Raw genomic sequence first — 24,823 nt, 5'->3', positions numbered from 1 at the left:
TTTAAATTTGACATGAGTAATCAAATATAAGGTGAATTTGTGTGAATATTTATTATACGTTAAATTTATAATAGTCAAAGACAACCAAAAGTTGATAATTTGATTATTCTTATTTTAGGTTTTAAGTAGAGGTGTATACTTTTCTTTTTAGATATTTGGTCTATATATATGTGATCAATTATGAATCTCAATTAAAATGATAGCGAGTTATACAAATTCCTAGGAGCAAATGGCCTGCAGTTTCTTCTATGATGAATATCTACAATTGTATGTTTATAATCTTGGTCAATGTTGTTTGAAATACTTTCAAATTTGAGTTGAAGATTATTTTTTCATATGTTTTCTAGTCTCACTTTTTGCACTATGCTAATTGTTTGTACCTGATGAATACTTGTATTGTGTCGAGATTCAAGATAAATCTGCCTTTCTGTCAATTCCAACAGTCATGATTCAAAGCCTTGTATTGTTTGCCAATGCCTTCTGTTGTCTTCTGTTGTTCTATTTGCAGGTACAACGAAAAGGAGTTTTCAAACATGTCAGTCATAGTGGAAAAAAAGGTCAAATGTGAAAACATTTCAAAGATTTATCAGTACATCAGCCTGTTATTTCAGCATGGTGAATCACCCTTGAGTATGAAGATATGTGGTGGTTCTAAATAATTTGTCTTGTGAAGTTGAGTGGACCATGCCATATGATGAAGATGTTGAGTTTCAAACAAAGATCTGTACTAGTATAAAGATAACTACCTGAATTATAGATGAAATATTTTCAGATGCAAATTGAAAACTGCAGTGCTTTACACTATCAGATGCACAAGGATGGATTTCAGTTTGTGTTGGAAAGTTCAGACAGAGTTCATGACACATTTTCACAGCCATGATTAAGAAACTAATCCTATGTTATCAGGTGCATCCTAGGGCATCAGACTGGTTGAATTTTCAACCAAACAGTCCTGTCCTCGATGTACAGTTGTGCACTTTTTAGGGCCATTTAGATTTTGACAGCAAGAAGGAAATACTTACTATGCCTTAGCCAGTCACGGGTCACAAAATGGTCAACTAAGAGCAAAGGAAAATCATGCCCAGAATACATAGTCGCATGCTATTTTTAGGGCTGATTGAGAATATAAAAATTGTGACCACACTAGAGATGCTTGTGGGAATATACAGGAAAATAGAAACAAGTTTTGCTTGTTAAATCTATGCCTGTGCATTTATGTGCGTCCAACCATATGGTTTTGTGAAACAAAACTAATATTCAAATTTTTGGGAAGACAGGTGTGTGCTTGTATAAAGAAAATATCAGTGAAATTTTTGAAGTCGAAATCACTGTGCAAAGTGTGCCTGGTTAAAAGGAGTCAAGTGAAAAACTTGATGAAAAATTTCATAGTATGTGGGCATGCACCTTTGCAAAGGGATGACAGGCTTTGAAAACAATGCAAAACACCTTAATATAGGCTTGTGCTACTACAAAAGATCAACTAGGGTTTTCAGTTCATGTTATTTTAATTTAATGCTGCTATTTCCTGTTTGTGCTTCTATTTTCATGGCCACCTGGTGTTTCAAAGAGGTTCTTGTCTAAATAGCCTCTCAACTGGCTATGCATAACAGTACTGTGAATATATATAGAAGAAGTGAGCTCATCCAAGGGACCCCCACTTTTGCTTGTTAGCATTGGTGTTTTAGGTAGTTGTCTTAGTTTGGCAAGAGTTTCGTAGTTTTTTTAGCCTTTTGCTCGCGAGAAGGGTATGTTTTGTTAGTCTAGCTTTAGGAGTGTCTTAGGAGTGCAATGTCTTTTTCTTGGTGTAATTACTTTAGGTAGTCATGTTTGGAGTCCAGAGTCCACGATTAGGCATCGATATTAAGGTTTGAGGAAAGGATTACAAGAAAAGTTGTGAAGATATCAATGTTGTCAATGTTGCAAAATGTTGTCACATTTGTCAAATTGCAAAAAATGTTTTAAAGTTGTTAGTTTTAAGTATTGGTCAAATTTAAGGATGTGATGCCTAGACAAGGAAAATTCCTTTTCAAGGTTCGATTTTCTGACCTTGATAGGATAGGAAATTAAGAAGATTTTTATGAAAATCTTAGTTTATGGTGTGGAAGTTCAAAATTAGGAGCTTAATGCCTAAGGATCAATTATGAAATGTAAAATTATTTGAATTTATCCTTTGCACATTTGGGAAATTTCCTATGCAAAATATTTACTTTGCTTGTTTGTTGTTGGACTTATCTAGTTAGCGCCTAGGTTTTGTCCTGCATACCTTGAAATTGCGCCTTGGCTCTTGGATGACTTTGACTTGCACTTGGGAAAAATCCTTTAATATCTCTCAAGGCCACCTTCACTTAGTTCCTATTCACCTTGCAAATGCACTACAATGTCCTTAATTAGCTTGAACATATATCAAATTTTCTCCTTGGACACCTTGTATTTGCGCCCTAAGAAATTTTCCTTAGTCCTTGGCCAGCATAAGGATGCGCCTATGACTCCCCAAATTCGTCCTTGAACATACCTAATACATGCCCTGGATTGTCCCTCTTCATCTTCCATTCCCGCCCTAGGTTGTCCACGCATACCATGGAAAAGCACCCTTTATAGCCCTTATTCACTATCAAAACCCGCTCACCATTTGTCCTTATCCCTGCCACCCTCTCAAACCTGCCTAGTATTGTCCTTAGGACTATCTCAATCCTGCCCTGCTGATCCCCAGTCCTTTCATCCCCTTCATTGCCGCCTAGGGTTTAGTCCCTTTCATGCCTCGAATCCCGCCTAGGTGAGGATGTGATCAGCAAGCAATTATCAAAGCAGACCTAGAATCAAATTAGACTTGCATCAATCCTTAATGTCATAAATTCAGGGAAGTCAAAGGTCAGTAAGGTAAAGACAAAGGTTAAAAGAGGCTTACTGACAAGGTTCTTCATCAAAACTTCATTACTGTAATTATTCAAGTTGTCTAGCTGATTGTCAAAGCAGAGTATTTTTGAGTTGTGAGTTTCAATTAAAAGAAATTAGCAAACAAATATATTGATCCATCAAGAGTAGATTTTCAGCATAAAGATTGTTGGAAAGTATGGGTGATGGGACCCTATTGCGGTGTTCGAAGCCTTCAAAATTGTGGTTCTAGCAATGGTTTGCTGAAGAAAGGTTCTCAGATTCAAAGTTTTAGAGTGTCTTGAAAGGAATCATCATTAATAGAATAGGGGAAGGGCTTTGGTGCACGAGCACCCAGGCAAATTGTCAATCAGCATCAACCAAAAAAAATATCATTAGTTTGTTTTCTTCACTTTTGTTTTGGTTCTCTTTTCAGCTGGCAGAGTTTCATTGTCACCATATTAAAGTTGACTCTCAAGAACTTGAGACAAGAAACTCGAACTGCGACTAGCTCGTGGACTGTTTAATGCCTAATGTGGTTTCATTGATTGGAAGCCTTTAAGCAAATGCAACTGGCAGATGCATCTACTAGTATGTGCGAAAATGGGAGCCTTGGAACAGGGCATAGAGGTCCATTGAGTCTTAAAAGGGGTTTTTCTTTAACATTGTAGCCACTAATGCCTTGGTAAACACGTATGCACAATGTGGAAGCATTGAGAGGGTATGCAAATTGCTTGATAAACCTGCATAAATAATGACCACAGCAGAAATAAACATGTGAAACAACACAGGACAGCGTGGCAAGGAATTGGCCAAGTGGTAAGGAGAGGTATCAGCCCCAAAAATGTAGAGAGGGAATTTGAACAATATTGTTGCATGGAGAGGCATTGATTGGATTCAATAGTTTGAGCTAATGACCCAACAATTGGCAGATACAAAGGCATGAAGAATGAGGACATCATCGAATGAGAAAAGGAAAGAAACTGTTGCAGAGAATATAAAAAGGCCCAATCTATTAATTGCCCCAAAATATGAATCAATGCAGGGGTAATGCGATATAAGGGATGAGTGCTTGGTAGAGGGGCTGTGTTGGAAGAGCAGCAACGTGAATGAAGAACCAGACCCGTACAAGGAATGTGGTTTGGTTGTGACTGCGTACAGTGTGTGTGGCGGCAGAGAGAGGAAAGAGACCAATGTAAAGGCCAAATTTTGGAGTTATTTTTATTGTAAATGGATAGTCGGATCATTAGTGAGAATGAATGAAAGTTGAATGGTTGTTGCAGTCTTGTGATTCTGTAAATTGAATTAATTGCCTGTGCGAGTGTGTGTTTTGGTAGTAAGGAGTTTTCTTATGCATCAGGCTTGATTAGAATCAACACTTGGAGCCACTTGTCAAGATTTAGTATTTTTAGCTAGTGCTATTTTCAGCCATCACCCTTTTCTAGAAAGTATATTCTAAAAAGTTTCAGGCAGGGCTATTTATAGCCTGCATTATTTTCAGTGTTCTTTAATTTTAGCTTGATGTGCTATTTTTGAGTAATCTATTTTAGGAAGTCTACTTTTGGATCTTTTATCATGCAAGAGATGTGAGTTCTAGTGTTGTAGTAATTTATCCTAGCAGTTTAATTGGAAATTGTTAGCTAAGATTTATTAGTGGATAGAATATTGTAATAAAGCTTCATTGCATACAAGCGAGCAGTTCTTAGGGTAGAAATTGTAGTTACTTCTTTGATTTTTTTTTTATGCACAGTTTTGTAAATCTTATGAATGAGAGCCATTTGTACTTATTCTATTTATAAGAGTACTTTCATGCCTACTTGTTGCTGAAATTGTTGTTGAAGTATTCTATGTTGTATGTAATTTTGAGTCAAACATCACATAAAAATTACTGAGGCTTTGTACTGTAGTGATGATATAGATAGGTTTTGAGGCTTTGTATTCAATTCACATGTTAACTTGTAATGCCATTTGTTAATATAGATGAGGTAAATCAATTTGCTTTACAAACATTCAACGCTTTGTATTGCAAAGTTTAGAGAAATGTAACCATTGTATCTTTATATGCTGTGTTTTCCTTTTGATTTGCCTATTTTTTAATTGTGAAAATCTATTAAAGATATTAGTTTTCCACAATCTATAATTGTTCTTGTTACTGGTCTAGTCTAGATTGTGTAAGTTTGTTTACATCAATGTTTTGGATCACACTCTATGATCCATCATCAGGATGATAGAAAGCTCATGGACTAGAAAAATAGTCTGTTGCAGATCTTTGGTGGTTTAAAAAGAGGTAGAACAAGGAGTGAGCGAAGGAAGATGTTGCACACAAAACAATGTAGGACACAAATGAGAGGAAGAAAATTAAAGACAAAGGAAGTATAAATAATATATTTGAATATTCATATCTTAAACAATGTTAAAAATATGTTATTGAAACCTGAATATCCAAATATATTATAATGGAAAAGATAAGATAAAGTCGTCAAAAAATGAAGTGCTACTGAGAGAAGAAAAGGAAAGATTAAAAACAAGTAAACAACAAGCTAATGAATACAAAGCTTAAGCATAATAAACTTGCTACAAAAAAAATTAAAACTAAAAAATGAAATAAATAATTTATTAAAAAAAGAAGGTATTTGTAATGTCCCCCTTTTGGGACATTAGAATAATTATTAGATAATTAAGTTTAAGTTGTCAAAACATAATAACTTTAAAGACAACTTAATTTAATAATTAATTAAAGCTAATTAAAGTGACTTTTATGTCAACATCAAATTGTAAAATAAAGTCACTTTATTATTAGAAGGGAATTCCAAGAGACATGTAGAGGATATGCGAGGAGTCACAGAGATGTGTTATTTAAGATCATGGAGAGGCTCATTTTGGGGGATGGTTTAATGTTTGGTAATTGATTCTCTTGGAGAGTTTCTGGGAAGCTCTAGTTTCAACAGGTTTGAGGACACAAACCCTCGAGCTTGGAGGCAGTGGATGGAAACCCATTGTCAATTGGAGTTATCACGTAGGTGACTCACATGTGCTTCAAATGCTTTTTGCTGTTTGTCCAATCCGACTGTGAATGTTGTGGCTGGGATTGGTAATTTCTGTTGTTGTTCTACTGAGGATTTTAATGCCATGTTTATTTCTAAATTCAGAACTATTATTTCAGTCTGAAAATTAATGATTATCAGTTTAATTTGATGGTGTATTGAAATCAATTGCATGCAAAATTGTTGTTAAGTTTTTTGTGAATCAATGGGTGAAAATTTGGAATTAATATCCGTAGAGGGATATCATAGTATTAAAATTATAATATACTGATAACTTAATGTATCTATAATAGATAAAAAGCACTTAATTTTAAAAAACAAAGAGAAAATTTAAAGATATAATTAAAAGATAAATAAAAAAATTAATATAATAAAAGTTAAATAAAAGTTTAAAATTTATAAATTTACTACCATAATATATATTTTTTTATAATATAAAAGTATAACAAGATAAATTTGTGCAACAAATAGATAAGCAAAAATTATAAAATAAAATAACATCACCCACTAATGTAAAAAAGAAGGTAAATATAAAATAACTATCTTGTAATTTAAAATTAGAAGGAAAGATAATTATAAATAGAAGGTAATTTATTATATTAAATAGATAAAATGATAAAGCTAATAAGAACTATATTTAACATAAAGAAAATAATTAAATAACAAAATTTTAAATTCAATCTAATAAAAAGTCTTAAAAACTAAACATATATTACCAAAATATAGAATTTGAACAAAATAAATAATAAATAAAAACAAGATAGATTGAAGTAACAAAAAGGTATGCAAGGGAAAAAAAATAGCATCACTTGATAATCCTAAAAATGGTTCCAAAAAAAGAAAATGATAAAACTAAAATCTAATTTAGTAAAGAAGAAAAGACAAGAAAAGATTAAAATGTAATGAACATAATAAATGAACTGAATTCTTAGTTAATACTAATAAGGACAAGAAAAGGAAATAAATTAATAAAACTAAAGAAATGAAAAAATCAAAGTAGGAAAAATAATAAATTAGGAAGAAAAAGGAAATGAAAAGAAGCTTAATATAATATAGTACTGCACTAAAATAGAAAGCTTATAAACATTATTATAGTAAGATAAAGGTAAAATAAAGGAAATGAGAAAAATCTATGGAGTAAAATAAAGAGAGAGACCTAACCTATTAGAGAGGGATGACGAGAAGATAACCTCGAAGGAGAGGGGAGATGTAGGACTGAGGAGGCTAGAAGGTCAAAGGAAAAAGAGACAAGGGAAGTAAAGAAACCACAAAGCTAGAGAGATGTGAGAAAGAGGGAGACAGAAGAAGAGGGAACATACCAAGGAGCCAAGCTAAAGAGGGGCATCTAAGCACGGAAGAGATGGAAAAGGTCAAGGACGAGGATGTTGATTTCTTAGGAAAGATAACAAGGGTTGCCATGTTGCCATGGACTCAAACTGCACCCTTCATCACGATTAAGGTTGGACTAGTGGTTGCTTATTTTGATGGCTTCCTTCAGTTTATGGTTAAAAAAGTTATCTTCCTTGGACAAAATTTGAGTGCTCTCCAAACAAATGTGGTGCTTGGTTGAAAAAAGTGGTTGGCTAGGGCAGATTTAAGGACCTGATCATGCTTAATGTCGACACTGTACTCTTTCAGTATGGTGCTAAAAGATCTACTTGTCTCACCTATGTAAGGTGCACCACAATAACAAACAATCTTTTAAACACTAGAGTAAAGAAATATGTTTGTCGGGTCTTTGAGGGAGGGGGTCTGAAGCTTCTAGGTGGAGTAGGGTTTGAAAGCACATCAAAGGCCTCTTTTGTGAAGGATTTTTGAGATTCTCTAGGATATGCTATCAATACAGGGTAAGGTGGCAATAGGAGGGGTCAGAGGTTGGGATGGTTTGGTTTTGGAATAGAAAAGAAGCTTGGTTTGGTTGAGGGCCCTTGAGATTTGCTTGCTCGAGTACCCATTCAATTTGAAAACTTTGTGAAGATGGTTAAGCTCCCGATCTAAGTTTTCATCATCACAAATCCGATAGGCTCTCATTGCAAGAGGTTTAAGGACCCCAATATTTTGACTTAGGTGGTGATGAGATGAGGAGTGGAGGTATAGAGGTCAGTGTGAGTAGATTTTTGGAACACACGATGACCAAGGAAGCCATCTGATTTTTGTATGAGCAAAATGTTGAGGGAAGGAAGTTGGTTATTTGATTCAAGCTCCTGGGTGAATGATATACAACAAGCTATGTTGTTTAGGTGAGTATGGAATTCTTCTAACTTTTCAAGGCCACGGGGCCAACAAACATTGGTATCATCCACATATTGTTTCCACCACCTTGGTTTGAGCGGGAAGTAGTGTAGAGTAATCTCTTTGAAGTTCTCCATTTATAAGTTTGTAATGATGGGGGAAAGAGGGGGGCCATAGCCATACCATCAACTTGCTCATAGATAATGCCTTGAAAAGAGAAAATTGTTGATCGCAAGCATAACTCTACTAGGGCGGAAATCTCTTCACTTGATTTGTGCCTAACTATCTCAATGGAATCAAAACTCACCAAGAGGTCATTACTCACCGATTTTTTGTCTTTGATAAATTGGGCAAAACGGTTTTGAGTCCTTGATAAAGGAGTCAGACTTACCCGCCAGTAGGGTGATTAGCATGGCAAGGAAAGATGCCAACTTGTAAGTTGGGGAGCCTATGGTGTCAACTATGGGCCTGAGAGGAATGTCGAGTTTGTGAATTTTAGGGCCCCCATAGATGTGGGGGCTCACTTCCTTGGTGGGCAAGAGTTGCTTCTTAGTGGCATCATCAAAGGAGGAATTGGAAATTGCCGACCTAACTCTTCTAAAAATTTGGGCACAAGGGCTATGAGATAAGATTTTGTAAGTACTAGCATCTAAGAGAAGGTTCAACATCTTAGCAATGTAGTCCTACCTATTCATAATGATAGTAGCATTGCCTTTGTCGACTTTCGTAATGATCAAATCATTATTGTTCATGAGCTTGCTAAAGGCCATATGTTCGACTTTAGGGATGTTACTACGAGGGGGTTTTGCATGCCTTAATGCTACTGCACAATCTTGCCTAACCTCTTTTGCAATATCCGTAGGAAGCAAATGGACAAGGTTTTCAATTTCCATGGGGAAATCTACATGGGGGATGACTTGTGGTGACAAAGCGAACCCCATACCTCTCTTTAAAATGTTGAAAGTTGGCGGACTTAAGGTAGCATTGGAAAGGTTGACTACTAATTTACTATCCCATTCATGGATATGACGAGGCTTGGGATGATAACACAATTTCAACATGTGGCTAGAGGATTGGCTAGCGGCGCAAGGGGAAAGATGAGTTGAGTCTAGATTAAGAGCAATTGTGGACTGCACACTAGTAGGGACCAACGGATTAGAAGCAGGAGAGATAGCTCTGCGTGAGAGACACAACAACCAATTTGAGGGTTGAGAAACACTCTCACCCAAAAAAGACATGTGAAGCGTTGGATGTTGAACTAGATAGGGAACCATAAGGTGAGTTGTCCATTGTTTTGAGATCATAAACACAAGGATCCCGAGGAATGGTAAGATTTGAGGAGGGTACTATGGAATCAAAAACATTATGCGAAGAAGCTGGATGCTGTAAGGAAAAATTAATGCTGCATGTACCTAGTGGCTTTGGCAAGGAGCCGTTGACTGATGAATGTTGCTGAATCGATGCTAGGGAGAAACCGTCGAGTTGGCTGCTGCCTGTTGGAGACCTCAATGGATCTTGCAAATGTTGATCAGCCATAAGTTACGTCTCAGATTGGTCGCTGGTTGCTAGAGAGGGGTGAATTAGAGAAGACGATAGAGAAGATAGAGTTAGGGATGGAATGACTGGAGGTAAGGTACATGACGACATTGGAGGATTCTGGTGAGAAAGATCAAAAGAGTTGCTGTGGCACAGGGTTGAAGACAATGCAAAGGTAGGGCATGTTGCGGCAAGTTCACGAGAGTGGTGGGGAGCTAATAATGTAGAGCAGCTCAGATACACCACATGGGAAGAATTAGTCAAAACTAGACCAACTGGGGAAGAAAAAGAGGCAAGTTGGAAGTGGGATAAATGGATGGGCTCAAGAGGAAATGGCTGATTGGGGGGGGGGGGGGGGTTGATATGAAGAGCTTCAAAGTTCTTCTCTCTATTGATGCACTCTTCTTGTCGTCCCATTGCTCTAGTCCTTGTTTACTTACATTGCTCAATCTTTGATTTTGGTTGAACAATGTAAATATGTAGTAATTGTAGGGTTTTTGTTTAGTCAAAAAAGCATAAAGTCTTTTGCCTTGAGTTGAAAAGTGTGTAAGCTTTTTGTTGTAAATGAATCAAAAAAGACACCTTTAGTTTTATTTAGCATGAGTATGAATCACTTCAAAAAACGTTGTATAGATTATAAACAAGTACATATTGTTCAGATTAGGTTAGTTTTTGTTTATAGGGAGCTTCCCATTCTAACTTGAAGAGTATTTTAATTGCTCATCTATTCTATTTCGTGTTGCACTAAATGGTGAAAAATAAAATGCTAACAAGTTTGGTGACTTCATGTCAAGTCTCTTTTTAGGTGGTTGGCCAACAAGATCCAAAAAGGTGGTTTTTAAAAAAACACGCCAAACAATTAATATGTAAATATTAAAATTAAAAATAAAATGAAATAATTATAAAGTAATAATAATAAATATATTATTAATAATAACTATTAATTTTGAAAATAATAATAAGTGTTCAAGGGGTTGTGTTCTATTGGTTAAAGCATTGAGTTCTCATTGTGGAGATCAAAGTTCAAATCCCAAAGGGACATCTAATATGGAATTCAAAGTTGTGACTCTTAGTCTTCCACAGTTGGCTTCTAGGTGGTTTCTAATAATGGATTCTTATTTGTGACTCTTTGTCTTCCATAGGTTGATTCTAGTGTGGTTGCTTGAAATGAGCTATTGATGGTTTCTAATAAGTGGATTCTAATTTGTGACTCTTGGTCTTCCATAGGTTGATTCTAATGTGGTTGCTCGAAATGAGCTAGTATTAGTGTCATGTTTGTGGTTGCTCGATATGAGCAAATATTAGTGTCATGTAATGGTCTCAAGTTGATGCTCGTATGAGCAAAATATTTATAAACGATCTAGATTAAAAAAAAATAATAATAAGCTCTAACTGACCTAGACTTTGTTGTGGCCACCAACTTTGATTGCGAATAGGTATATATGTTTTTTTGGTTGGACGAGGGTATGAGGAGTTTTTGATTAGATTTTGGGAAGGAATTCTCGAGTTGGTTGTGGGATGAAAACCCCAATACCCTAGCAGGTTAGGATTAAACCAATGTTACCCCGAGTTTCCGGGACGAGGACGGCAGGACGCGTTTCCGGGACGGCAAATTTTTTTGCCAAATTTGGGGACGGCGGGGGACGACAAAGGGGACAGCTATATAAAATATAGGAAAAATTTAAAATATATAGGAAAATTTCAAAATTCTAAATGTTCATACGAAAACATGGATAAAGCATGCATACACACATTATATTCATATGAAAACAATAAAACATGGATATATATTATAGCATGTGTATGATACTATGAAAAGTTGAAAACATTTTAGAATGTAAATTCTGAACATACAACATTGTTAATACTCAATAGACAATATGCAATTATGCATTCATAAATCAGAGTTTCAATTCATTCACATTGTCAATATGCATATCATAATAGATATTAAAGAAATAACATACAAAATGTCAAAACAAAGAGGTTAAATTTTCCCTACTTCTATTGACACAGTTTCCCCCCATATTTTTCAACGGGGGTGATACAGGGCGGGGTCGAGGGGCAATCCGCGAGGCCAAAAAAACTTATTCTTTAATAAAGGCGTTGGGTGTTATTTTTCTATTGACTCACCGAGTTAGGCGATTTTTGGGCGATTTTCTAATCTCTGTGTCAAAATGCCCAAAGGCTACACTGCTGCCATATAGTTTCATTGTCAAAATTATGAATTAAATTAATAAATTTAAAATTTAATTAATGTTATCTTTTAATTTTTTTATTTTTAATAGCAATTTGAATTAATAAGGGGCCTATATTAGAATTTAAAAAAAAAAAATGAAAATACAACTTTTTTTATTTTTTTAATATTTTTTAATGGCCTTAGAAGTCTGGCCGTCACCGGGACAGATTGGGGATGTCCCAGCCGTCCCCAGCCGTCCCTGGGACGTACGGACGTCCCCCAAAGCTAGGGCATGCGTCCCCCCGTTTCGGGGACGTCCCCTCAAAATACAGGCCAATTTGGGGACGCGGGGAAACGTCCCCTGGTCGTCCCCAAGTCCTCGAAACGTCCCCGGGACGGGGACAGGGATTTTCAGGTTGGGGACGCATCCTCGGGTAACTCTGGATTAAACCCCTAACTTGATCTGATCATTTGTCCTATTCAAACTGCTATTTCTTGTCCATGTTATAATGAGATCCTAAATTGGCCAGATTTAGCATCATCATTAAATTAGGTGGTAGGGTATTTATGTGCAGATCTAAGCCTTTTGGCCACCATTGGATAATAAGGTGTGCTAGGCAGAAGCTTCATTGGATGGCTGACTAATTTTACCTAAAACCAAGCAATGACAACTGCCATCAATAGGCCTTACTCATGAAACTCAAAACTGGCCACTAAGCTGCGCAAACCCTAAACTAACCAACGCGGAAAGCAGGAAAAGAGGGGGTCCCCGTTAGTAATGGGGCGATGTGTGAAAAGGTCACAACACTATGATTGTAAGCTGGTTGTCTGTTTGCTTGATCAAATTACAAACTCTATATTGGTCTGCCGTTTCATTAACATTATCTATCGTGGGGGCTTTGGAAGTGATTGTTCTTGAAGGAAATAAAGGAGATCATTTCATTGAAGCCTCCATTTATTAAAGTCGCGGTTATGCATATGCCTGAGTTGTGACTTGAGTAGAATCATGGATCTTAAGTATAAGAGCCGATATATTTTTGGCCACCGTAGATATTATTGCTATGTTATCCCGAGTTTCCAAGACGGGGACGGCAGGGTATGGGGGTATGCATTTCCAGGACGGTGATTTTTTTGGCCAATTTTGGGGACAGCTAGGGGATGGCAAAGGGAAAATTGGCCAACAAAATCACTAACCCCAGGAATAGATATTCGGATTTAGCCCTTATGTATTCACTGCAATCTCTGTGTATTGGATGTCAACCATCAGCACTCCACAAAAACTTCTGCACTTTCCCAAATACTTGGGGATTGATGCTGGCCAATTCTGGAATGATATCTCAGTCTGTATTGTCCTCCATGAAGCTCGGATGGTTAAAGGAAATCTCATACCTTTAGTTCAAGGAACTGCAAGTCATTGAAATCAAATAATGATAATCTTTCCTAAGTCGTTTTTTCCAAAAAGGAGGCACTGCCTTGAAACCTTTATCGCCAAAGTCTAGGGTTGCGCTCAGGTACAGGCTCGGATATCTGAACACGATTTGCTTAGGGCTCACGCACTAGGAATGGTCAACTCTGCTCATGGCCTTGTTAATATCTTTTGCCAACTACAAATGCTATTATAAAAGATAGACTCGATGCCCTACAGGGTGAAGCTGATGTTAGGAAATCTCCAGTGTGTGTGAAAAGAATGAAGATAGCTCAATAATACTATGTTACCTGAGGACGCATACCCGATATTTTTTTCGGGCGTCCCCGTCCCGGGGACGTATCAAGGACAGGGGATTCCTAGGGGACGTCCCCATGAATTCTGCATATTGACAGTGAATTTTGACAATAAATTCTATAAGCAATTTGACTTTGACTTTCAATTTAGCACAAATTTGGCATAAGAACTCTGCTAGTTCTTATATGTTAAGGTTCTATAATGTATATGAGCATGCTTTATCCATTTTTTCATATGAATATTTTAAATTTCCCCATATATCAAGTTTCTCTGTTTGTGAAGATAGATTGAAGTTACAAGAAGAAGTCGCAACATATCAAGGTTATAAGGCTGTTGGTGCTTGTGCCTTGGAATGCAAGCTGTTTATGTGATATCGACCCATCAGACAGGATTATGGAGCAAAGAACTAGTGTGTTGTTAATGCTTTCATTTCTGATGCACAAACTGTGAGATGGATTATTGATCTTAAGGATAAGATATTGTTTGTTCTCTGATTCTATTAAAACTGAATTGTATTGGTAAAATCATTTTTATATAATATTGTGAATTCTATTACAGTTTGTCCTATTGCATAAGTGGGTATATTGTAGTGGTATCAGAGCTATAATTTTGCTAGCCTGTGAGGTGCTTATGTTGATCACAAGAATGGAAGAAAAGGACAATGAAATTGCGGCCTCTAAAATCACTAGATGATACAAAAAATATCAAAAGTATAAGAATCTACTAACATATGGATGTGTATTTGGATAAGATGGTTCTTTCACTGGATAGGGGAGGATAACATTTTGAGAAATTAGTGCTTTCATGAGATATACCTATTGGGAGGTAAAAATTTAGAGAGGACATTTGATGTTTTGATCTGGAAAAAGCAGATTGCCTTATAGGTAGGGGTGGGGATTGCTCTCTGCATTCAGCTATGATGAAACTTTGCATTGGATTTGCACCAAATACAGCCCTACAGACCCACGGGGGACCCTAGGTGCCCAGCCCAGACCTTGGGCTGTCTCAGACTTGTATGAGACCTTGAACATGCCGGGGGAGGGAAGCATATCACTGAACCCGGTAACATAGGTTACAATAATATGTTGATTATAAATATCTGTGGAGTTTTTAAGTATGCTGCAATTTCTTTTGTGGTATAAATGGCTATAAATTAAAATGGTTATATTGAATGTAGCCCCTTATCCTAAATTGTATCACTCCTTTCTATGTTCACACACAACTAAAGATCAATTAATCAATAACATTGCAGTTTTTTGATTGTGATAAAATATTTTCTTTAGAAGCACTGTAGTAGCTGGAATTGATTAAACTAAGAATGGTCTTAGACAGATCACGATGAAGTGAAGAGTATAGTTATTGGGGGAACCCTGATTATTGTTGAAGTTGGAGTTTTTGCAAGGATGATAGGGTGCATAAGTGAGTGAGAAACAAAATCTACGTTTAAATTCCATGGTCTGTGCATTCAGTGAGCAGTTTTAGATAGGTCAGGATGAAACGAAGCCTGGAAACATGTGGTTTTTCTATTTTTTGAGTCTGGATTTTTTGTAAATATGAAAGATTGCACTCTTGAGCATAACCAAACATCCCAATTTAGTTTCTATGATTGAAATGGTTCTGTATGAAAGACATTTTCAATATTGTTTTTCTTTGTCAAAGGAAGATTTGATCATCTCTATTCTGTTATTCTCTGAGCTTTTATTTAATAGTTGAACATCTCTAAATTTTGATGTTGTCAAAAATTTGTCTGATTTCATTTTTAATGTTCTTTTGCTTTAAATTGGATTGAATTACCAGTCCTTGGAAATTACATGTTTAGACAAGATGTTTTTGCATGTTTTTGTATTCATTACAATCACGACTTATTTCATGTACTTTTTGAAGCATGTTGCTATTTTACTATTGGTAGAACTGGTTATATTGTGTTTTTCAAAGTTTGGAGGGGCAAAGTCTATGCTAAATGAAGCTTCTTAGGGTGTTTGACTCTCCTTTCTATGCTTGCAGAAAGCAAAGAAAATAAAATAATCACCTGTATTGCTGTTTTCCAGTTGTGATAAAAGCATTTATGTTTAAGAAGCATGGTTGTATCTGGAAATAATTGAAGTGACAATGAATGTTATGCGGACAAGATATTGGCTTTAGAAAAGTCTGGATGATGTCATGACTATGGAAGTTTAGGTGATTGTGATTGTTGACGAGAAATGTTTGAAAAGATAGTAGGGTGCAATCGTTGGTGGGAGGAAAGATCCCAATTTAGTTTGCATGAGTAGTCCATGGTTTTTAACTAGACGTTTCAGTATGGGTTTCCTTTGTCAAAGCATGTTCCCAACTACCTCTGTCGTTTTCTCTTCTGCATACCTATAAATAGTGGAACAGTTTAATATTAGTCCTGTTTGTTTGATCTCAGCTTGCATGTCCTTTTGTTTATAATGAGCTCATGTGCTGGTTGGTGAATTGAGATGTTCACAGAAACTAACTACTAAGCCCCTGTGCACATTTCTATAAAAATTTGCCACCTATATTGCTGTAAGAATTTATTATATGGATTTTTTTCGAAGTTTTGAAATGCAGAAGGTTATGCTGAATGCAAGCTATTTATATGTATAGTGTAAAAGGTTGATTTGGTCACATTTTATCTGACAATGCAGGATCTGATGTCTATCTTGTTGGTGGCTGTGTAAGAGATCTCCTTTTAAAGAAGATACCTAAAGACTTTGATATTGTCACAAATGCAGATCCTGTGCAGGTTTCTCTACTTCCACAGGACATCTTGCGTTTTCGCTCTGACTTTTTTGTTTTATATCCTGAAGTTCAAGCCTGTAACTGAATATTTCTCTGCTAGTGTAGATTATCAAAAGGTTTCGGAGATGCCACCTAGTCGGGAAACGTTTTCCTGTCTGTCTTGTGCAGACTAGAGGTTCTATTGTTGAGGTACTAACAGAAGTATTCAGGTTTATATCTTTATTATATCATAACCATGTTTTCGGGAACAGGGTTTTAATATAGTTAAAAAGGGATGCAAACCTTACATTATTGTCTATCCCATTTGATGAATTGTACTACTACTGACAAGGGATCATCTTCTATGGGCATGGTGAATTTCCTTAATAATATGAGCTTATTATGTACTGTTTGTCACTATTGCTAGTTTTTGATGTCCTAGGTGGCAAGTTTTGGAACATTGGAAAAATTTGGAAAGCGTGAGCTTCGCTCTTTTCCACAAAGACCTCCGTATTGTAGTCATGCTGACTATGTACGGTGGAAAGATTGCATGCGTAGGGACTTCACCATTAATGGGTAGATACATCCATCTCTACATTTCATGAGAGCTTTGTAATGTATGTAAAAAATCATTCTCTTGGATCATTAATTACTCCACAAATACACAATAATTTTCATTTGAATGGTAAATTTTTGCTGGTATAATTTTTTTTTAAGATCTTTTAGATCTGTTTTATTCATTGCACAATCATTAATGTGGATTTGTATTCATTAGTGTGTCATTGTTGATCACAAAATCTATAGTTATTTTGTTTGTCATTCATACATGTGAATAAGTATTTTCTTACTTACAAAGTACACACCAATCAATTCCCTTCGATCATTTAAGGGGCAGTTTCTGGTTATTGTTTCAGAATGATAACTCCTTAAATTTTAAAGCATCGACATGCAAGGGTTAGTCTCTTTGTGCTAACTTTCATTATCCACATTGGCACCTACCAAATTAATGTAGTAGTCTAAGTAAACCTAACACACATATTTGTATTGACAATCTAAGCAAGGCTACATATATGTTTTCTTTGATTAGATAGTTACTTTTTATCATATTTTGAATCTTATTAAGTACTGGCATCTTGGAGATCCCTCATTCAGAAATCCCTCTACCACATGCAAAACATTTTATATAACAAACTCAATCAAACAAGTAAAAGTACTAGTCTTAACGTTAATCTATTATAGAACAAAGTATTGCATGGATAACTTATTGCAAGTAAATCATTATTAAATATTAATAGATATTCAATGAAGCTTAACTTTGACAACCCAATCTATTGGGTCACTAAATAAATTGTTTTTGTTAGTTATCCTTATAATGTTTTTTTAATTCACGAAAATCCATTTGTTCTAAGCTATGACATGCTACATGTGGAATTATCCTATAACACACTTACTCAATGCTTTATTAGGTGCAAGTGTACAATTCTTTAAAGCATTAAACGAGCAGAGTTCATTGTCTAGCCATTGCATCTCAAGTTTATCTTCTAGATTACTTTCTACATCTATAGACTTAGATCCATGGGTGGCTTTGCATTTGGTTGTGATAGATATCTACATTTGGCTGTTTTCTCTTTGAGAAGATTGCCTCATAGTGTTTAGTTCGGTGCAATTATTGTTGGTACTTTGAAGTTAGATTGCTCCTTTCTAATGGCATCTCTATTGATAGGCTATCTCCTTTAATGTATTCCTTGGATGCTCCTTTTTAGCAGTTCCTTTCGAAGGAGACCATTGCTAGAGCTATTAGAAGGGACGCTTACAATCAGTATATCTAGGTCAGTTGGACCTCCCCGTGCCTCTCATCCTAAAGCTTTCTTTTTATAGTGAGTATTTCCTACATGTCGAAGATGGTATACTTTTTTGCCTGCACTATCTCTAGCATTATTGCTCACATGGCTTTAAATTTCCCCTTGGGCAAGTGAGGGTGTGTTTCCATCAACTATGGAATACCACCATATTCCTTTACATGATCGTGTTTGGCATATTTACTCTCTCTAGGAGGTTGAGATTGAAGAACGTTTAATCTTTAGATGCCTAAATTATTATGAAATCTGAGGGAGATATTATTGCATATGTTAGGACTTAGGCAAAAATCTCATTGCTTTCTTTAAATATACAGAGTAGTGGTTTTTGGCTCTTTATTTTCGAGAGGGACATCACAGTTCAGCATATATCCTTGTGGTTTGTCAAGAGTTTAGAGCCCTTAGGTTTATCACCTCCTTTAAAGGAGATTGATAGCCCTAAATGGCCTTTGGATACTACTATTTGTCTTATAGATGCAAATAGACTTAAAAGATGATTTCTCCTATAGCTTTCGCCCCAACATGTTCCCCCTCAGCATCATGGTCTTGTTTCTTCTTGATTATGTGGTCTAGCTTCTTCTTGTCGACAAAGATTTACTCCTCTGATCACTTCTTTGGTCATAGGTATAGACGGATATTATGAGCTTTTTCACTACTACGGGGGTTATGTCAGCCTTGGATGTTAGGTGCAATTCTAGTGAGAGTACCTCTTCTGGCTCTCGAGACATCCCTATGAGCATAATCAGATATTGTATTGGCCCCTTCAAAGTGGTTGATGCCAATTTCTAGTCCAGATAGTGTTACTCAATGTTCTTTAGTTTTTCTTTGTGGGTGCTATTTGTCTTTAGGGACCTTGTTCCCCTTTCTTATCTATTTTTACCTATTTTTAACCACTTGTTTTGGCGATCTCCTCTTTTATCTTTGTTTTTCCCTTTATTGGGACTTTTAACTCTCTATTGTATACGATTGTTCTCTTGAATCCCATTGACCTACATTTGGTCATCCGTGGACATTAATATAGTTTTGTTTAACTTACATTCTTGTGCTAAGTAAGGAAAGTTCTTGTTATCATGCCAAGACCATAGATTCGATCTAATTCCTTGCCTTCATATCGTATCTAGGGATTTGGAGGCATGTAGCTCTCTTGCAACATTGAATGCTTTACTTTTGTTGACAACCTATCAAACATTCAACTTTCAGCTCTCATTGAGGTTCTCTAGTTGACCATTGTAATTATTATGAAACTAACTATTGCACACACTAATCTAACATTTGGATTTCATAACTTAAAGTATGGACACACTTGCCTTTTAAGCTTAAGCGTAAATGCTACCCATAAACAAGATTTTTAAATGGACCTTCCATATAGGATTACAAGTTTTTGTCTAAAATGATCACACAATTGAGTATTTGGTTTATATTAGCATATCAAAAAATATATAGATCACATATGATTAAGTTCCATTGCAACTTTTGACAAAGGCATCATCATTTAATTCCGATTATCAAACAAGCACACAACGCTCACAAGGGAGCTTATGAATCAAACTTAATTAAGTGTTTGTATCAACTAGTTGAAGGATTTACCATCTTTGCATACCAAAATTGGGTTGTGAGTTCATATTATGAACTATTAGAACCTAGGCTAGTTATAAGTATCAAATTTGATGGGTGGATGCCGTTTGGTAAACACCACATACTACTACAACTACCAATATACGGTTGACCATATAACTAAATAACATTTGATATAATGGAATACGTACATTAGTAGTTCAAGATTAATCACAACAATAAATTCCTTGTTCAGACAAGGCTCTTAAGTTACGTATTCCATAGAGTATCATGATAGGGGGACAAGGGGACCAAGTTCTTAGATTTGGGGATGGTGAGACAAGTATATGTAGTACCAAATAAAGAGTCATAAAAAAATACACAAGGAATAACATATGGAACTTTGAAATACTTGAAATATATTTGATATTGCATTGAATGAGCAATGAAAATGTCGAATATCTATATAGTTATATTATATTCAAACTGATGGTTACATTAAAAAATACAATTGGCTAGTGGTCCAATACCTCAAACCATCACTCATCCCCAAAGTTTGTGTTGAACTCCTTATCACTTGAACTGCTAGAGTCCTTGCAATCAAAAGCCTTGAAAGCAATGCAAAGTAATCTTGTTTGTGCTACATCTTCAACCTATGGTGGCTCCTTTGGCTCTATAACCCATTGGGTTGTTGGAATCTCTTTGTACATAAGTGTGTTGTCATCAATGAGACGCAAGACATTATGTACAAGTTTACAACTACAAGCTTCTCTACTCTCCTAGAGGTAAGTTGGTTCCTCTTAATAGAGTGGATGAAACTTTAGGTAGAACAATTCCTCTTAGCAATAGAAGAACTAGAACATGGAATATTAGATGCATGATTAGTGTGGTAGTCAAAAAGTTAGGGCAATGCATAGTCCACCTTAGAGTTGGATTCTCCTATGTCATTGTATTTCTATCCATTTTGCCCTCTTCTAAATATCCCTAAGGATGGCAAATTTTGGCCACTTTGTACAAATGATGTTGGCTTTTGTAAAATCATGCATCTTTTGAATGATCTCCATGAATCTCGCCTTCACCCCAACATCCTATATAGGAGTAATTTTCCCAGGTTTTGCACATACTACTTTGGGTTCAATGCATAGATAGCCATGTGCAAGGAAGTGTTGAGCTTCTCCCATCGATAATGAATGATAGATTGAATGTGCTCATTGTAGAATGCTAATGTGGGGTCTATCTCTTGTACAATGGCTTTCATTTGGATGAGCATATTGTCAATGCATTCATAGATCTCTCTAAGGCCAATATTAAATAACTTTGAAGACTGGAGTAATGATCGAAACAATGTACCTTGCATCAGCTCAAAAAGTATCACGCTTCACCTCCTTATTCACCCTCCTCCCCTACACTAACTTAGAATCGGGCCACTTATTCCACTCTACTGTCATGATCATTAGTTGCAATATCTCTTGCAACTCAAACATCCTCGCCAAGATAATGAGTTATAATGCATATCTAGTCTCTATAGGTTTCAAAAGCCCTTTCTTAGAGAAGTTCCTAAAGAGCACATGCGATGGTATGGTGATTACAAGTAAAAATTTGCACATGTTTAGTATCATTAATCACCTCTTTGATCCATTTGATTTTTCCCATGGTTTTGAGTGCATTATTCTTGGCATGCATACAACAAGGACCCCACCAAATATGCTTGTAGGTTACTTCAGTAAATTTACTTGCGACTTTGTACACATATGTTGCATGTGTCATTACTTGCACCACATTGTTTGGCTCAATCTTCTCAATACGATCTCTAAGGATTTGGAACTAAAAATCAACATCCTTTTGATGCCTTGAACAATCAATAACCAGAAAGAAGTAAGAGCCATTTGTACATGTGACCAATAATTCTGATGAGTGGGTAATTCCTGATATCTATCCGCTCATCCATGATTATGCTACATCTACTAGTGACCCATGTAGCTTTCATTTTTTCTATTAGAATATTAATCTTGGAATAGTTCTTATTCAAGATTGTTGTCCTCAATTTTGTCTTCTTTGGTGGCACATACGATGGTCTTGTTTTTACCATAGTCTCCTTTTAATAAGGAGAGCAAGCCACATGGAGTGGGATGCCATTGACAAAGAAGAATACACCAATGACATCATTTGCCTTATCTCTGTTATGCACAATGAATAACTCTATCATTATTGGTCATTCTGTGTTTGCTCTTAAGCTGTTGTATGGCTGCACTTAAACTTGACGGAATAGCTTAATTAGAACAAGGTGAAACTCGTGGATATTCCTAGTACTAGTAGGAGTAGGAGGAGGCCTCAATGGCAAAGTGGCAAGTACAAGACTTTGATCACTAGCATAATGCCATAATTAATTTATTTGAATACATTTTTCAAGTGACAATCTCAAACAAAGTCTTCATCTTTGCTAGTTGATAGGCCCAAATTGGGGTTAATAATAAGAAAGATTTAATTTTTAATAACTAATTTTCAGTTTTGTCTAATCGTCTTTTTGGGATGTAAGCTTGTGAAAGGTGTATCGGCTATATGCACAAGGTCTATAGGTAGCGAGGTGAGTTTGGATGAAATGTAGCTAAAAAACATTTATTGAAATTGCTACAGAAACTCTGCTGAAAACTGCTTTTAAAACCATCACAACATTCTGCTACAGGAACTGTGTAGATTGATAACTGTTCAAACTTATCTACCACAAAAATGAATAATTAAATGAACATGAAATTCATATTTCTTATCAAACTTCACATATTAGGACAAATACAATAATTTTAATTTAGGACCCTGTTGATGTGTATTTTATACACAATCATACACAGAATAAAATACCAATAGGCATCTTATCCTCTCTTGAGAAAATAGTCTCTAACTGCTGAAGATTCGTGTAAAGGATCAGTTAGGTAGACTCCAAGGTTCTTGCATGTAGGGTCTCTACGTGTGGACAAGCTCCAGTGGTATGATGTGATTTGCTGGGATCACAAGGGGACTTACATGTGATGATTGAACTTCCGATCTGCTTTGCTGGACACAGGCTCTTACTAACTTAGATTCGAAAAATGAAAAAAGGATAAGGGCGAAGAGAGGATCTAATCTTAATACTAAGAATGTAGGAGCAATGACTTGATTTTTGATGAAACTCTAACTAGATCTTGTTTTGACATCAATGGAACATCTACACAAGACTAGTGCGATCTTCTAAGGGAAGCTTTATGATGTTCAAATCATCACCGCAAGCATAAATACCATCCAAGTTGATGCATATCAATGAAGAGGCAACAAATTGAAATTGAGCTTAAGCTGAACGATTCCAGTTGACTACACAAGGCAAGTCTGCAATCAACAAACTGCTAGTAGTATGGATGTACGAATTCCACCAGTAATCAATCACATTTCCTCCATTCATCTAATCATCTACCATCTAGGATTGAAGACTCAACAAGAAACCATGCAAAATTGCAAGAAACGACACACTTCACCATTACTTCAATGAAAATGGAGTTTGTTTACAATCAATGGCAACAATTTCTTGCCTTGTCCTCCTATTCTACTCTAATTGCTTCCAACTATTCTCTAACTATTCTAACTATTTACAAACTATCTCTAACAATTGCTAATTAGCCTTTACAAATGAAATGCCTGGGCTTATATAGTGCCCACAATACAATTTGATGGCTTAGATCAATTCAAGATCAATGGCCAAGATTCAACAATGAAAACCCTAATTAGGGTTTGTTACAACCATTACATAACATTTAATGCTTGACCAATGATAAAATTATATTGCTTGGACACATGTCCTCTCTAGAAAAATCGACCAATGGATAGCCAGGGTAGGTACATCGGAGTTTGTGCCACCTTCCATGAGTTAGGTACATTGAATCTGGACATGCTGAGGTGGACCACACTGACTGGAGGAGTGATGACTGGGATGCCACCTCATCTGACACTTGTAGCTTACTAGATATTCAATTTGATGTCGTTGAGAGGCTATCTTTAATTAACTCTTGTTCTAACTCCTTTTGTCCTTGATGTGCAAGACGATGATGTACCTCGCCTTGGAACGTTGGATTGAAAGAGGTTGCCCATGTCCTTACTTGATCGTCCTGGCGAAGACCGTCCTTGATCCGGCTTGATTTTCCTTGATGAGATCTCCATTTGATGCCTCACTTAAGAGCTTAACTCTAAAATGCAAAATGAGGAATTTGCCTAGGCAAAATTTGAAATAAGATGGTCTTCAACGTGATCTCCCTTCAAAATAGCAATTTCGCCACCTTTCAAGTTTTGACGTGATCTTCAATGTCCTTGGCAAGTTCGCTCAAGTGAAAACTTTAAGTTCGCACCACCTTGCTTGGAATGAAATTCGCTCCACCTTGGATATCAATCCGCACTTCTTCCTTTGATTGCATATGAGATGAAAATGATAATGTGAAAATAATGATTTTCACCTCCCCTTTATAGGCGCTTTTCACCATTCACCCTAAGGCCGACTTTTGTGAAATAAAGCAATTTAAATGATTTTTTTGATAAATAACAAGGCCAACTCTCACAAACCAAGCGCTCCTTTTGATTTTTTATTAAATTAATAATTAATTATTAAATGTCTTTATTATTTAAATTGTCAAATTCGATTTTTACAAAGGCAAAAATAATTAATAAATGAATACCATGCGCTATTTAAATGCTTTTAAATTAAGTATCGATTTTCCTAGCATTTAAATAAATTTTAAAAATCTTTGTTTGAGCGCCAAAATATTTTGAAGATGGAAAGATACGTACCTCATCGCCCTGTTCCCTGACTGAGGGACAGGAGCGATCTACCTTCTTGGTCTTGATATCAACTTCTCCTTTATTACCTTTCAAACAACGCTTTGAACCCTTTGCAAGTTTGTTTTGTCATGATCTTCGAAGGAAAATGAGTGCTTTGGCAAATATCGCCCTGGTCCCTTCCTGAGGGACAAGAGCGATCTTAGTGTCCTGGCTCAAATTTGCAAACTTTTGATCTTCGTTCTTCGTTCATTGCCTTCCAAAGGACGTCCTTGACCTTGGCTATCCTTGCCTTGTCTTGGTTTTGAAGGAGCAT

At 36.1% G+C, this 24,823-nt stretch overlaps 1 protein-coding gene across 3 annotated transcripts in view; it reads left to right on the top strand.

The window, feature by feature from the left end:
• The window catches only part of LOC131033443 (uncharacterized), a 239,473-nt gene that overhangs the window by 59,142 nt on the left and 155,508 nt on the right, over positions 1-24,823 (top strand). For all 3 annotated transcript variants that reach the window (XM_057965648.2, XM_057964986.2, XM_057966345.2), the window contains 3 exons: positions 16,234-16,331; positions 16,433-16,516; positions 16,749-16,882. In XM_057965648.2, the coding sequence (XP_057821631.1) occupies positions 16,234-16,331; positions 16,433-16,516; positions 16,749-16,882 (316 nt within the window). The remainder of the gene's footprint in view (positions 1-16,233; positions 16,332-16,432; positions 16,517-16,748; positions 16,883-24,823) is intronic.

This window comes from Cryptomeria japonica, chromosome 3 (genome assembly GCF_030272615.1).
Source record: "Cryptomeria japonica chromosome 3, Sugi_1.0, whole genome shotgun sequence".
Lineage (NCBI taxonomy): Eukaryota > Viridiplantae > Streptophyta > Pinopsida > Cupressales > Cupressaceae > Cryptomeria > Cryptomeria japonica.
The sequence above is the reverse complement of the archived record's forward strand: the minus strand, read 5'-3'. Positions and strand labels throughout refer to the sequence as shown.